The following is a 15,997-nucleotide window of genomic DNA, read 5'->3' on the forward strand; positions in this document are numbered from 1 at the left end:
TTCCAACTTATACCGCAGGTTGGAATAAAAGTATGAATTACAACAGTTTTGTTTTAAGTTGTTTTTATTTAGTGCAAGATCATATTTTAATGTGTATAAATTTAGGGACCGACCATTTGGTTTTATTGGGAAAGCAATTTCCCCCGAAAATGCTTGAAAGAATTATTTATGTTTCAAATTGTGGAAAAAAAGAAGAAATTGTCTGTTGCAAGAGCTGAACCTGTGAAGATCCGGGTAAGAGTCAGTCTTCAGCAACCAATGTTTGTTTAAGAAGCTAATATGCTTGTTGTCCGAGGCGACTAACGGGATCGGGTGGTCAGTCTTGGTTGATGCATGTCCTCGTATCCCAATTGCGATGATCGATGGGCATGATGTCAATCAGTGGATTGTCTGGTCCAGACTCGGCTATTTACAGACCGACATCATACAGCTGGGATATTGCTGAGTGCGGCGTTAAACAATAAACAAACAGATGTAACAAAAGCGATATATCAAAAGACGTTATAATATGCTACTTGTTGTTGCCGTTGGCATTAAGGAAATAAAACAAGGACTGGTCGGCTCGGAGTCTGTATAATATATCTGAGTTGGGTATCCATGTTAAACTGCGACATGGTACATCATTGGCCTAGCACTATAAAACAGGCATTTGTCCTGACTAGTACCATCAGCCACACACGCACGCACGCACGTACGCACGCACACACGCACACACACACACATACCTCCCCATTTGTTCACACACTCACTCAAATGAAGAACACAAACATACCAGCACACACAAACTGCCCTTTACTAGTACAAACTTCACCTTGCCCCACAACATATCTCGGTGACGTACATTCAAACTACGATTGCAAAATAGTGACACAGCACTTTCTGTGAACACGATGGTACACATCACAACACAGCCTCAGTATAAAAGCCAGCAGTCGAGGAAGGAGGACGTTTTCTACCCGTGCACACACACCAGTCATGCCTACATACAGGTTTCGCTACTTCAACGCAAAGGCTTTTGGCGAGGTGTCCCGGCTGCTGTTTGCACTGGCGGGACAGGGTTATGAGGACGCCAGGTTCACCCAGGAGACATGGCCGGCAGAGAAGCCAAGTTAGTATTTTAAAATGGTTTGGTAAACGGGTATAGGAACATGAGGGTGAGATTATAAATTGTTCATTTGGTCATAATGAAGTAATCATTAGATTAACATTTGGCCTCAGAACATTGTATTGTCCTGTACAAACCATATATTTTGTTTCCATATATTCTGAAACGATGATCATTTTTCAAACTACATATTATTTTGTCAAGTTACTTCGGTCAATATCTGCATTGCATATTATATTTTATCTTGAGTTTTATCTTGATATATTGTAAAAGAGAGTTGAAGCCCATTCGGACGAAAACATCGCTCACCGACATTTTGTTTTTCCGTTCTTTGAGTCTTGGAGGGCAGAACAGCAGATATACCATTGATGGGCGCTATGTTCATCCTGGAATATTATAAGAAGTTAATTCTTTTTACAGGCAGTCTGGTCGTGACTCACTACTTCGATTGTTGTGTAGCTTGAGGATGAGATAATATTCAAGCGATATTGAACTGATCCCTCTTCTATGTTTGTCATGCAGATGTTTTGTCTTTGGAAATTAGACCCAATACCGCACAATACATTAAAAGAATGAAAAACTTACCCCTGATATTTTGAGGGCCTAATTCAAAGGTTTAATGCACATATGCACTATTTTGCATCAATGTAATCTGTATCGGGAGATAATGAAGACTAATTATTCTCTGGGGTTGACGTTTTATATTTATGTAGCGACGTACATACACGTGTGTGCGTGCGTGTGTGCGTGCGTGCGTGTGTGCGTGCGTGCGTGCGTGCGTGCGTGCGTGCGTGCGTGCGTGCGAAATACGAGAGGTGGTTCATATGTCCTATGCCTCACATGACCAAACTGACGTAAAGTCATAAAAAAGATATATTCTTTTAAATCTTCCCCTTTGATGAACTTTGCTACCGATGTTGAAGGGATTTTATCCCAGTTTTCCCTTGGCTGATCAAAACGTCTACTATGAATACATCGTTCAAGTCGAAAAAGGGTCTTTCTGTTCGTTTGGGAACAGATGAAAGTCTGGTAGAACCACATCAGGAGAAAATGGTGTTTGTTGCCATGGCAATTGCAATTGCCAGTTGTTGCCTGGTGTGTTAGAAATAAATACATTTCGAGACGGTATCTCTTTAGCATCAGTAACAGTGCCAGTGTTACAAACACTTCTTCAATCCGAGATAATCACACCGAATGAGTGTGTTTGGATTTAGTCCTTTCTTAACAATATCTCAGTTATAAATATAAAAGCCATTTCAGATGCAAATCCTCACAAAAATAGAAACAATGTACACACAGGATGATGCATGAATGCATATTAAAGAGCAAAAATTAAATATTTGTCAATAGCTTCCACTGTATTGTAACCCTCATTAACATCGGAGCATTGTTCTGTAAAAATCGTATCTAGTTCAAACTGTTCAGATGTTTCCTGCATAGTTTTAATTTCGCAAACTGAGTCATGTTGAATACAGTAAACTACGGTTATAACAAACTCAAAGAGACAACTAATTTTAGTTCGTTATAACCGTAATTCGTTATAAGCATATATACAGCATAACTACAGGAAACAGTCGGGACTAAAAAGTTAGTTCGTTATATCCGTCAGTTCGTTATAAACGTGTTCGTTATAACCGTAGTTTACTGTAGGTTGAAATGTGTAAAACCCCCTGTACACAAGGCTGCTCCTTGTGCCACCTTTGAGCGATCAAAAACTGGCCAGGACGCACAATGGTCGCCTAAACCCAGAAAATCATGTATCTATGTAACTGCCCCAGCAGTTGTTCAGCAGTAAGTGCTCGAGTTGTTCAGCGTCTGCAACCACAATGAAACACCGCAGGTACAAGCCCTCTATTCATAGGCAGGCTGAGGAGGCACTGCAGGTAGCTCAAAGGAGGCAGAAAAGAGGCAGAAGCATTGCCATGGTGTCTCAAGGGTTGCCGTGGTCGCCGAATGGAGGCATGGTGGTCGCCAAAGTCATCGTTCAATGCACGCTGTGGATCGCCCAAAGGAGGCACAAGGGAGGCAGAAGCGTCGCCCATGATTGGCGGGAAAATATTTCAGCAGAACGCATCTGTTACCTGGCGACCATTGAGCGACCACTGTGCCTTCATTCTGCAACAGCGGCAATGCATGTGCCTCCCTTCTGCCTCCTTTGAGCCACCTTTGAGCAACCAACCACCTCGGCGACCTTTGTGCGACTGTTTTGAACATGTTCAAAAATCGACGGCGATTTCAGAACCTCCTGTGTACCACCTTCGAACGACCTAGGCAACCATTCTGCCTCCTTTGAGCCTCCAACGACGACCTGGCAAATTTTATGGTCGCACTAGGGAGGCACAAAGGTCGCCATCCTGTGTAAAGGCCCCATAATGTGGACGGACAACGAATCATAACATAAGTGACCAAACATGCATGCTTCCCTCGACATTTACCCCAAAATATCAATAATCAAATGCCTTCCTCCTTACAGTATCTGAATTATGGATGTCAACAGGGATGTCTTCCTTAAATGAACATGTTGAATGAATAAGGAAAGTAATATTTGTCCACAATGGTACACACCACTCACCTGCTAACGAATAAATGCTATCTCAAAACAAATGATAATATATAATTGTTCAACAAATTGTTATCTTAATGTTTTAATCTAGCGTGTTTATTTCACAGTAGGGGTAATCAATATACACCACAGCACAGCAATGTCGCTATTCTAAATTCCAACTGCGAGTGTACGAATGATGTTCTTGAGAGAGTCCGGATACATGGTGAAGAACAAGCACCTGGAGTTCAGTTAAATGAAGCCTACTTTTAATTAAATCACATACCACTTTTGCATTGGTTTCACAAAACCGCCCCTCGTAAACAGAAATTCTTTAGTTTTGTCGGAATGTTGACCCGCCACAGCCATTGTGATTTGTCATCTCAGGGAAGCACATATCCCTGTTTTACACATGATATGTCATTTGCCAAACAGCATGACAAGTTTATTTAGTGCCTGAGGATTTACTTTACGCTAATGAAATATGATACTTATCTTTCTATGGGCGGGGCAAGATCGAAAGTGTGACCTACGTATTAAGTCAAGGTCACAGTGAATGACATACGTAATTTAAAAGTACTATTGCCATTTTTACTGTTTACTCTTTCTGCAACTAGGTAAATGTAATGCATATAATGTATACATATATGACGTCAGGATATTTCTTTTTTACTTAGCACGTTCGAAAGCCTTTTTCATTATTTTAAAAACAAATCATATAATATCGCTCATGACTACTAATTTGACAGATATACAAATTCATGTATAGAAATATATATAGCAGAGTATATTTTGCAGATACACCTCTGGGTCAGATGCCCGTCCTTGACATTGATGGGAAATCCTTTGGCCAGAGTAGCGCCATATCCAGATACCTTGCAAGGACATTTGGTGAGTTGAGAATTTGGGTCAGGTTCAATGGAATTCATCGACAAAATAGGTCCCCCAGAAGCCCATGCTTTCTGTAAGAGCTGACTACAGTTAGGATTTGTTTGATTTGGTTGAAGAGGGTGAAAGACTTTCTTCAGTTGGTTGGCGTGCGTACATTTACTACAAATGATAGTAAGCTTCGGGTTGGTTTTCCTGTTGTAATTGTCCAAATAGTGATAGTCACATTCGGTTAAGTAAAGATAATTATCGTCCTGACCACTGTAGTACAGTCAGACTCCGTGAATCTCAACTCTGAAAATCAGAAAATGTCGTCTTCTGTACGACTGCTGTTGGGGTGTACAAAAAGTTAGGGGAAAAGAATTATGTATGGGGAAGTCGTTGATCCGGATATCGTTAAACCAGACAATTTAATTGTGAATGGAGCTACCTGGACTAACTAGATCTCACTGTATTTGATTCAGGGTAGAGGACACATGTATCGCGATGCACGTTATACATTTACTGACACGGAGTGTATCATGTAATGTCATCCGTATCAGGTTTCTATGGCAACGGCGATCTGGAAGCTCTAGCGGTGGATCAGGTTCTTGGTGTCATCCAAGACGTCATCACGGCCTTGATGAAAAGTTTTCAAGAGAAAGACGAAGCCAAGAAGGTAAAGTAAACTCTGCGGCTTGTTGGAGTGACATCCGACGTTAAGTGACATCCAACTTGCTACTGTATACTGGTCGCTGCAATCCACCGGACTGACGCCTCTTTGTCGTGTCAGGATCCGCTGAAATCCTAAATTCGTCCTCCGCATGATCATCGGTCTGTCATCACATGTTCAGAACGGGATTTTCTTCAATATCAAGTTCAAACGCCGTCATATAGCTGACATGCGGTTCAAAGCTGAGTTAATACCAACTTACACTCGAGCCACTTCACTGATATATGTGCATGGAAGACATTCGTTACTTTTGAAACAATTTTGGTCAAACTTTATGTTTCCTTGAAAATTCAGACTTGCTGAAATACTGTTCAAAGCTGTGGTAATCCTCGAGCACTTCTCGAGCACTCATGTGCACGCTAGTCACCTTTGAAACAATTTTGGTTGAATGTCATAGAAAATTTAGACTTTCTATCTGAAGCTGCTTGTGAATCGGGCTAATATAGCGGAGCTTCAATGATCTTCTGACTCCCCATGGGGTTGGGAGTGAATGAGTAAAACGTTGACGTCGTGGTCGGCATTCAAAGTCACTGGTGATGAAAGTATGAGTTGCAGAACTTGATTAAAAGATTATTCTATTTTATTTTATAACGCACGTTTCCCCCTTGGAATCTGTAGTGTATACATGATGTAAATGGTGACACCCTCTGTGCACAGAGCGTCATGGGTATTCAGTATTATATATATGTTTTCAGGCTGAGTTGAGGAAGGAGCTAGCGGATGTCAAAATACCGCTGTATTTCGGGATGTTGGAGAAGTTACTGAAGAACAATGGCAGTACTGGGCTTTTTGTTGGCAAGAAGGTAAAAAATTTACTGCCACAACTATCTTTACTTCTTCTACGACTACTGTAATACTAAGACTACAACTACTACTACTTTTACTACTATTACTACTGCGCCTACTATCACTTCTACTACTATCACTATTTCTACACCAACAACTACTACTATTGCTGCTGCTGCTAATATCACGACGACGACTATTGGAAATGGCAGAATGTAAATGACATAACTCTCTTTGAAATTCACGGTAATTCACCAGTTAGTAAACAGAACTTACAAATCTCGCAATTGTAACAAAATCTATTTAGAGTACAACCATTTAGAGGACGAGACGAGTTTCATCTACAAAGCATCTCCTCCGTTGGTTTTTTAAAATATATTTCGGCACAGTGCAATTCCCAAGAAGACAGTTTGAAACAATCGCGCAATAAGAAAACGTTAAAGATTTTTAGACCACTTTAGTACAAAGGCACTGAAAACTATTCATTGTCATGTCACATAAGGCCACAAGGTTGCGCTGAACTCGTATCTCGCGTGACCACCTGGGCAGCAATCACGGCTCTGCATCTCCTCGGCACTGACTGGATAAGGGTACGAATTCTGTCCGGCGGAATTCTGCGCCATTCTGCTTGTAACGCGTTGGCCAGTTGTGGGAGAGTCTGCGGCGTGTTCTGACGTTGACGTACACGTCGATCGACTTCATCCCAGAGGTATTCGACAATCGACAATGGCTGGGTTTTGTCGCACCGTTTGTCGAATATCAGGCCACCAACATTTTCCAATAGTATATATTCAATTTATATACCGTTTTGTTGTTGTTATTTTGTGTAGTCAGGTTCAGTGAACTACATACTGTCTGTGCGTTTCCTTTTCTGAAGAGTGTATGCTGACATCACTACAACTACTGCTACAGCTACCGTGACTACAACTCCGACTACTATTACATCTATTAATGGCTATTATCACTATTACTACTACTACTACTACTACTCATATTACTATTGATGATGATGCTTCTTAATGTCAATGCTAAATCCTTACAAACGTTCATATCTCACAGATGCAAGAGCAAATGAAAGCACTGACCATGCCTTGATGGCAACCATACAGGCGGCGCATTGGCAGGTGGAATTACCTGTATATCACCATGTATCACAACTGCTTTAAATTTACTTTGTTTAATTAAATCTATGAACATTTGTTTTCAGATCAGTCTTGCTGACGTCAGTCTGTTTGATCTCTGTGATAAAGTCAAGTCAATGGTCAAGTTGGCAGACTATCCTCTGGTCAAGAAATGCAATGACAACGTGGGTACCAACCCTAAAATCAAAGCATGGGTTGAGAAACGACCAGTTACAGAGTTTTGATGTGAGAAACGTGAACATTGTCTCTTTAGTACTGGTATCAAGAACTTGGTAGATTAGTTATTAGGACATACACACAATAATGAGGTAATTATTATTTACTTCATCTTGATTTATTATTCAAAACTGTAAAGGTATTTTATGACAATAAAACGAACACGGAGGTGCTGTTGTACGAGTTTATTTGGAGTTTTGTTTGAGAGAAAGTATTAGTTAGCATGATTCGTTTCGACATTTCAGTTACCGACTGAATGTATTTGGTTTTGGTGATTCACAACAGTTATTTCTTTAAATGTTCTTCAAATTGGAGTGTTTTTGTAACAAAAAGTCAGGTCGGGGTTATTTTAGAGGCAACATCAAGCCCCACCAGAGAAGGAAAAAGGATTGGCGCCTTAGGTTTTGAAGAGTCTGTACTGCTGCAAGACCTGAAACACCAATGTAATTAAAGGACAGTCAAGTAGCCTGAAATAAAAGAGATTTTTTTACACTTGAATGTTATATACTTAACTGGAACACATGCTTGACAAAGGACAAAAAAGATTTGTGGTTACAGGTTATATGTGACACTGCGCAGGTTGGAGCAACAGTACGAACATTATTTTAAAAATGTTTTATAAAATGATTTCACTTTTTTTTCTTATGGGTAACTTAGGTATGGAACGTATGTATTGCCATAGATTGTGATGAAGCATTTTTGGTTGACTTCCATACGCTATGACTAACGGTGCCTGGGTGCTAACATGTGAACCGGTGTTATTCAAGGTTGTCTTTTGACTCCTGTATTATTCATTCTTTACACTGGCAACAAAGTCACCAAAAGTATTGTATGAGTATTAAATTGACAAAAGGCAGATCCCTGGATCTCTTCAGTAGGGTCAACTACTGATCTGGGGTCAACACTGTGGATCCAATCATAAACAACAAATTTCTAATGCGGAGTGTGTCAGCTACGATGGATTGTGATGACCCACAACTGAATAGTTTTCCAAAAAGTGTCAGCGATAAGTTGAATTGTAAAACGTCGGTCGGTCATAACCATGCAGTGGACAGCCTCCACTTGAAATTCAGACGAGGCATCTTGAGGACGGCCAGGCCTGCGGTCATCTTCTGTGTTACGTATGTCTCGATGTCGATACCTGACATGGGTACAATGTGTGAAGCCCATTTCTTGTGTCCCCCGCCGTGATCGTGCTGGAACATTGCTAAAAGCGGCATAAAACCAAAATCACTCACTCACTCAAAGCGGTGCAGCTTGTCGTAAGAGGAGACTAACGGGATCGGGTGGTCAGGCTCGCTGACTTGTTTGATGCATGTCATCGATCCCAATTGCGCGGATTGATGCTCATCATATTAATCACTGGATTGTGTGGTCCAGACTCGATTATTTACAGACCGCCGTCGTACAGCTGGAATATTGCTGAGTGCGGCGTTAAACAACCAACCAACCAAATCTAAGCGGTGCTTAAAAAACCACCATCACTCACGAACCGCCATATTGAAACAGGTCAATATACTGATACTAATAAATAATTCGCACACAAACTGTTAGTATAAAGCGTAGATGTCATAAGTCAGACGTTCCGGTAGAACGGCGAAATTGATCCGCTTCATAGATCCTGGAACGACACGCATGTGACGCAGCATTTTCTTTGTGCTCGCGTCAGTATAAAAGGCAGCAGTTGAGGAAGACGAGCGCAGTCAACCCAAGCACACACACACAGCCATGCCGACGTACAGATTCCGCTACTTCAACCTTAGGGGCCTGGGCGAGGTACCCCGGCTGCTGTTTGCACTGGCGGGACAGGATTATGAGGACGTCAGAATCCCGTCAGAAGCATGGGCTGCGGAAAAGCCAAGTGAGTACATTTAAAATAGCTTGATCAACTGGTAAAGGACACGCGGACAGACACGTGTATATACAGTACATATAGCATACTTTTATGTTACAGATAAGACACCCTGATTGATTTAGGACATATTATATTATCAATAACACATATATACAATGATATGCTAAATGTACATTTGCGATGTAGCAGGTTTCCATGGCGTTTCTAGCACCGTATGTTCGTTTAAACAAACGACATGTTCTTTCTTTGCCAGTGTTCGTGTTTTCGACCTCGAACTCGCCTGATCATCCCACGTTGATAAAGCAGTTTATCAGGAAGTTAAGATTTCATTAGTTCACGTAATCGTGATAAAATATTTTTTTATAAACCTCTAACGGTGTCACTCTGTTATAAATATAGGTTCGCATTTTTTTGGGGTAAGCCGGAAAGGAGTTATTCCAGCTTAAGTATGTCCGGGTAAGCGGGCATTCTGTGAAATTTAACGTGTTATAAACTTGCCTTTTGATGTAATCACAATTGTGTTTGAAGATTGGTTAAAAGTCAGAAATTTGTTTTAAACATGAAACTTCCATGACGTGAATGGAATGTAACCTCACATATCGTTTTAAGTTTTGTAACCCACTGTTTTCCCCCTGAGCTACTGGGGCAGGTGATGAGACTTTGTTCAGATTACCATGTCATGACTCCATCTAGTCCAGGCTGCACAAGGCCAGACCCAGCACCGCACACCTTGCACGCCTTGCACGCCTTGTATCCCTGTTTCTGAGGCGCCGCGATTGGCTGTGCAGAGTTGCGTCCCTTGGGCACGCCAGAAACCTATGGTTGTGGGTTCGAATCCCGGTTCGCCCCGATTATGTTTCTAGGTTTGTCAGCACCATACCCGTGCTCGTGGGTTTCACCGAAGTGGTAAACGTCTGAGACCTGCATCTCTTCGGGCTTTCCTCCCACATAAAGCTGACACGCCGTGATAAAACTGGAATACTGCTAACAGCGTCGTTAAACCCAACTCGCTCACTCACTCACTCGCTCGCTCACTCACTCACTCACTCACTCACTCGCTCGCTCACTCACTCACTCACTCACTCACTCACTCATTCACAAATGGCCGACATCAGACCCGCAAATAATGGGTGTGTCGAAAAGCAGCCCTTTGATTGGTCGATATTTTTAATCGGGTTGGGGACACTTGAACCACGGGAACAGTAAACATTCATAAGCTCTTCATTGCCATGGGAACCACATCTGTCGACCGTTAATGTACACAGATCCCTTTGGGAGTTCTTTTTGAAATGGAAGTATGACAAAAACATCTTCCCGCCTTACAATATTGAGGAATCGCGTTGACAATCTAACAATTAGTTCATCGCGGCTTTATGAAACCACCTAAAGAGTTAACTCAAAGCATCCTTTGACTTATCTCATGCCGACGGTTCATCCTCATTTCAATAGGGCCTAGTTTTGAGGTGTTAGTATTTACTATGAAATCCTTCGTTAACTCGCACTTGCAATTCAGGACACGTTACACAAACCACACTTTCATTTACCTTCCGTGGCTGTGCCGTGCACTCAACACCCCCACCCCTGTAAAGAAACACCTCAACTTAAAGCATTTAAATTACACTTTTTGATCAACTTTTTTATGTTAAGTCAAGTTAACCATAAAAAATAATTGATGAAGTAAAGGTAAATGAATAACTTTGCGTTGATTTAATAAAAAAAAATGTTTATAATTTTCTTAGTTTTCTTAGGTTTTATTGGGTATTGTTCTAAGTTAGATAGTTTTATTTTAGTTTTGAGTGTGGACTTACATGAATGGTCCAACTTTTGAAATTGGCTGGCTGGTGAGGGATGTGTATTGTTGTGTGTTATTGTGTAAGTCTGGATTTTTGTTCAAGACCAATATTCGTCTCGTTATTCTTTCAACATATTCATTTAATTCATAAAGAATTTTTCATTTTGCGTGTTGCACCACATCAATTTTTTCTGCATATATACATTTCATTAATGTCCACTATTTTGACAGATATACCAAAGATTCTATTTAGACAAATGCCATGGCAGCTGTTTATATGTATAACACACATGTACGCGTTAGGCAGCTTATTCTTGGGAGATTCCAGGGCTTCGGTCCTGCCCGACACTAACACAAATGTAACACACGTACACGCAGTGTATCCTTAGGCCCACGACTATGGTCGGAATATGCCGAACCGTTTACTTCGAAGTGATTGGGGACCCGTTTTAGGATGAGATGGTAATGGGTGTCAGACAGGGAGCTTGGGTTGTAGGCTCCCCAGGGAGCTGATATTGAAGATCGTGTGCACACCGATCCATTAGGTGCACATTAATATGCAGAATATATAGTAAACATTATTTTGCAGACACACCTCTGGGTCAGATGCCCGTCCTTGACATTGATGGGAAACCCTTTTGTCAGAGCAGCGCCATATCCAGATACCTTGCAAAGACATTTGGTGAGTCGACAACTTATGTTAGTTCATCGTGCTTGCCTTCAGGGGCTGACCATTTGATAAAAACATAATTCTCCAAAAAATAATTATTGTATGCTACCCTAAAATGGATCTGGCGTCCTAAAAACGTATCTGTTATATCAGATGCCTCAGGGGCGGTGGGCTAGCCATGTGGGAACCCGAAGGTCCAGGTTCGATTACCGAACGAACACGCACTCACGCACACACACACACACACACGCACACACACACACACAGACACACACACGCACGCACGCACACGCACACTCACGCACACACACACACACACATGCACGCACTCTCTCTCTCACACACACACGCACTCTCACACACATGCACGCACTCACGCACACACAAACACACACACGCACGCACGCACGCACACACAAACACACACATCGCTATGTAAGTGCCAGAATACATTAAAGCAATGTTCAACTCCGTTTCACTTCACCTCACCTATAAAAAGGCCTTTTACTGGTTTTCATGTTCCTTGGGGTTTATCATTGATAGCCACCTTTGGTTTGGCCAAGATCGTTAACGACCAATGTAGAACAGTCAGACCTCGTTAATCCGGACACCTTTTATCCGGGACTCTCGTCTTCCGTACGATTATTTGGAACGTTTTTGAATAGTTAGAGGGACATTATATTACTACATCCCGGAGAATCTGGATATCGTTAATCCAGACAATTCACTGTGCACGGCCCTATCCGGATTAATGAGGTTTCACTGTATTTAATGTTCGGTAGAGAAGACATGTTTCACGATACACTTTATGCATGAATCGACACGTTGTGTTTATTCTAATGTGATCTGTGTCAGGTTTCTATGGTAACGGCGATCTGGAAGCCCTACAAGTGGATCAAGCTCTGGGTGTCGTCCAAGACGTCATCACTGCCTTCTTGAAAAGTAAATTCGAGAAGGACGCCGCCAAGCAGGTAAAGTAAACCCTGCGTCTGATTATAGTGTACAAGTCTGTCAGCATAACCCTCTACATACTATCAGCTCACGAGTGAACTCAGTCCTCTGCAGTTACGGCTCATGGTTGTGCCAGGATCCGCTGTTTTAAGTTCCGAATTCTCCGCGGGTATGGTCATTGACCTGTCAGAACGATACTCGTTTTCCATCGATTTCACCAAAATTGTGACGACATGAAATTAGAGTCACAAAGTGAATGCGAGTGTCGATCCCTGGCCTAAAACGAGTATTGCGTTAATGCGTGCAGCCCTGCCTATCAGCAAACAATAACACCACAACTCCATGTTTTAGTATAGGGTGATAGCTGTTCGAATGAATAATATCATTTGCTATTTTCACAAACTTAACTTCAACTGTCTAGGCGAGCAAGCGGTCTAGGGCAGGCAAACAAGTCTAGGACAGAGCGTCACTCCCTCTGATGATTGTCCCAAATAAAACAAACGTGTTTTTTGTAATTATTCAAATTTAGGAATGTTTTATAAACTATTTTCATATGTATTTATGTATTTCGTGTGTACGTATAAGCCTTACTTTCTACTATCACTGGAAGATACCAGAGCTTGCGGTCTAGCTTACCAGGCTACTTCGTGGCAGTAGTTCTGTTTTAAACCCACCTTAAATTTCCAATAATAAATCACTAAATTTAATACACAAGAGGAATCTCAGCACACATAGGTTTATTATAATGCCACAATGTCTCACTTGGGCATTAGTCACGCCAGTTAACAATAAACAAAATGGCCGCTCTTCACAGCGAGCACTTCGCGTCCATTTTTACAGTTCACATTATAAATGCGACACATGGACATTCTACAATTCACACCGACCACGAGGAAAAGAAAACAAATGGCCGCTCTTCACAGAGAGCACGTAGTACCCATTCATACAATTCATACCATAAATGCGACCCATAAAGGTAATTTCCGTCACCGGTGGCGGTATATGCAGGCGCCCACCACACAAAGAGCCACGACCGTGTAGGACGTTATCAAACGTATAACCACAAACGAGCCGCGAGCATTTACAGTGGTGTCAAAGCAATGCCACCGAATCGTTTTAGAAAGATGATATGTGATTAGGTGTCACAGTTTCATCAATAGAATATGGAACGACTTTATGATTTCAGGCGGAGTTGATGAAGGAGATGAAGGAGGTGAAAATACCGCTGTATTTCGGGATGTTTGAGAAGCTACTGAAGAACAATGGCAGTACTGGTTATTTTGTGGGCAAGAAGGTAAATATAAATTGTCAATGAAGTAGCAACATTGCAAATACCACTCCGACAATATGTGATTGATATCAACACTACTACAACATCAGCAGCCACCACGTATACATATACTCTCCAATAACTGCTGTTACACCTCACTACTGGTACAATGACTACTATCACTGCAACTACTACATTCATCACCTCCACAACCACCACTACCTACCACCACTACCACTACCACTACCACTACCCTTGTCAATGATGTTACTACGACAACAGACCAGTGAAGATCTGGGGTAGAATAGGTCTTCAGCAACCCATGCTTGCCGTAAAAGGCAACTATGCTTGTCTAACAAATGTTATATTTGGTATAACACTTTCTTAGTATATATTTCATTGTGTATTCATAACTATGCTTGTCGTAAGAGGCGACTAACGGGATCGCGTGGTCAGGCTCGCTGACTTGGTTGATGCATGTCATCGATCCCAATTGCGTGGATCCATGCTCATGATGTCAATCACTGGATTGTCTGGTCCAGACTCGATTATTTAAAGACCTCCGTCATATAGCTGGAATATTGCTGGGTGTGGCGTTAAACAATCCAACAATCAAACTGCAACAACTACATGCACGACATTTACAACTGCGATCACTACTACTACTACTACTACTACTACCACCCACCCACCCACACACACTACTACTGCTACTATCCTTCCAACTACTTCTATGACGACTACTATTACTTCTATCACGACTACCACTACTTCTATTGGGTCTAAATGGCAAAGCTAAATTCTTACAAACGTTCATATACTGAGGAGAAAAGGCAAATCATGCCTTGATGGCAACAATAAAGGCGATGCATTGACATGTGGAATCATCTGTATATCACCCTGTATCACAACAGCTTTAAATTTACTTTGTTATTTACATCTATGAACATTTGTTTTCAGATCAGTCTTGCTGACGTCAGTCTGTTTGATCTCTGTGATAAAGTCCAGCCAGTGGTCAAGTTGGCAGACTATCCTCTGGTTAAAAAGTGCAACGAGAACGTGGGTGACAACCCTAAAATCAAAGCATGGGTTAAGAAACGCCCAGTTACAGACTTTTGATGTGAGACTCATGGACATTTACAAGTGACAAGTACTTGGTACTTAGTACTAGTGTTTATATAAACAACATAAGTGTAATACTATTTAAAAGATAGAAGAATTCGTCACGATTTAATTCGTCTATTTATTATAGAATATTGTATTTTTAATAATACAAAGAAGATATCTGTGTTGCCGTTTGAGTCGGTGGTCTGTAAATAATCGAGTCTGGACCAGACAATCCAGTGATTGACATCATAAGAATCCATATAAGCATTTGGGATACGATGAGATGCATCAACCAAGTCAGCGACCCCGACTACCCGATCCCGTTAGTTGCCTCTTACGACAACAATAAGATGGTAATGAACTGAATTTTGGACATAAGAAGCCAGTGATCTAACACAAACATATTATGCTCTTTGTATGTTTAAGTCCAGCCAATTGGCGTTGCCTTCATTTTATCCAGGCTGGGGTTTTTTCAGAAAAATTAAGCCTCATCGGAGAAGAAGAAACAAACCATGATTGGCCCCTTAAGTTTTGAAGCGTTTTGTACAGTCTCCATTACTATCTATACACCGAACGCTGGGTTATCAATATGACATGAGTGAGTAAGGAAATATTACAATTTTATAATTTCAATGTCACGATGGCAATGCATTGAATATGGACCCGACAAGCCAGTGATCGATAGCATGACAACGACACACGCAATTACATGATGACACACAATCGGACAGGTGACACAGTCAGACCATCTGATAAGTCGGCTTTTATAACAAGCACCAGATACTCAGAGCTATTTTAGCGCCGGATCACATGAAGCTTTTTTGAATGAGTGGCAATTGCCTAACGCCGCATCAGTAATCGTGCGGTTATTACCAGCGAGGAGTGACGTGTTGAAAGAAGTCACGGTGATATATATTGATGTATATAATCGAGTGTGAACCATGGCCAGTGACTGAAAGCA

The 15,997-nt window shown here is 41.5% G+C and overlaps 2 protein-coding genes across 2 annotated transcripts; both read left to right on the plus strand.

The window, feature by feature from the left end:
- The first annotated feature begins 909 nt into the window (after positions 1 to 909).
- Positions 910 to 7,579, plus strand: LOC125383214 (glutathione S-transferase 1-like). The gene is made up of 5 exons (XM_048401435.1): positions 910 to 1,108; positions 4,446 to 4,538; positions 5,078 to 5,193; positions 5,943 to 6,050; positions 7,241 to 7,579. Exons 1-5 carry the CDS (start codon positions 976 to 978, stop codon positions 7,397 to 7,399), a joined length of 609 nt encoding a protein of 202 aa, XP_048257392.1. The 5' UTR covers positions 910 to 975; the 3' UTR covers positions 7,400 to 7,579.
- Positions 7,580 to 9,071: 1,492 nt separating this feature from the next.
- On the plus strand, positions 9,072 to 15,221 carry LOC125383213 (glutathione S-transferase 1-like). The gene is made up of 5 exons (XM_048401434.1): positions 9,072 to 9,252; positions 11,628 to 11,720; positions 12,564 to 12,679; positions 13,846 to 13,953; positions 14,890 to 15,221. Exons 1-5 carry the CDS (start codon positions 9,120 to 9,122, stop codon positions 15,046 to 15,048), a joined length of 609 nt encoding a protein of 202 aa, XP_048257391.1. The 5' UTR covers positions 9,072 to 9,119; the 3' UTR covers positions 15,049 to 15,221.
- The last annotated feature ends 776 nt before the right edge of the window (positions 15,222 to 15,997 follow it).

This window comes from Haliotis rufescens, unplaced genomic scaffold (assembly GCF_023055435.1).
Source record: "Haliotis rufescens isolate VD_foot unplaced genomic scaffold, xgHalRufe1.0.p SCAF_22, whole genome shotgun sequence".
Classification (NCBI taxonomy): Eukaryota; Metazoa; Mollusca; class Gastropoda; order Lepetellida; family Haliotidae; genus Haliotis; species Haliotis rufescens.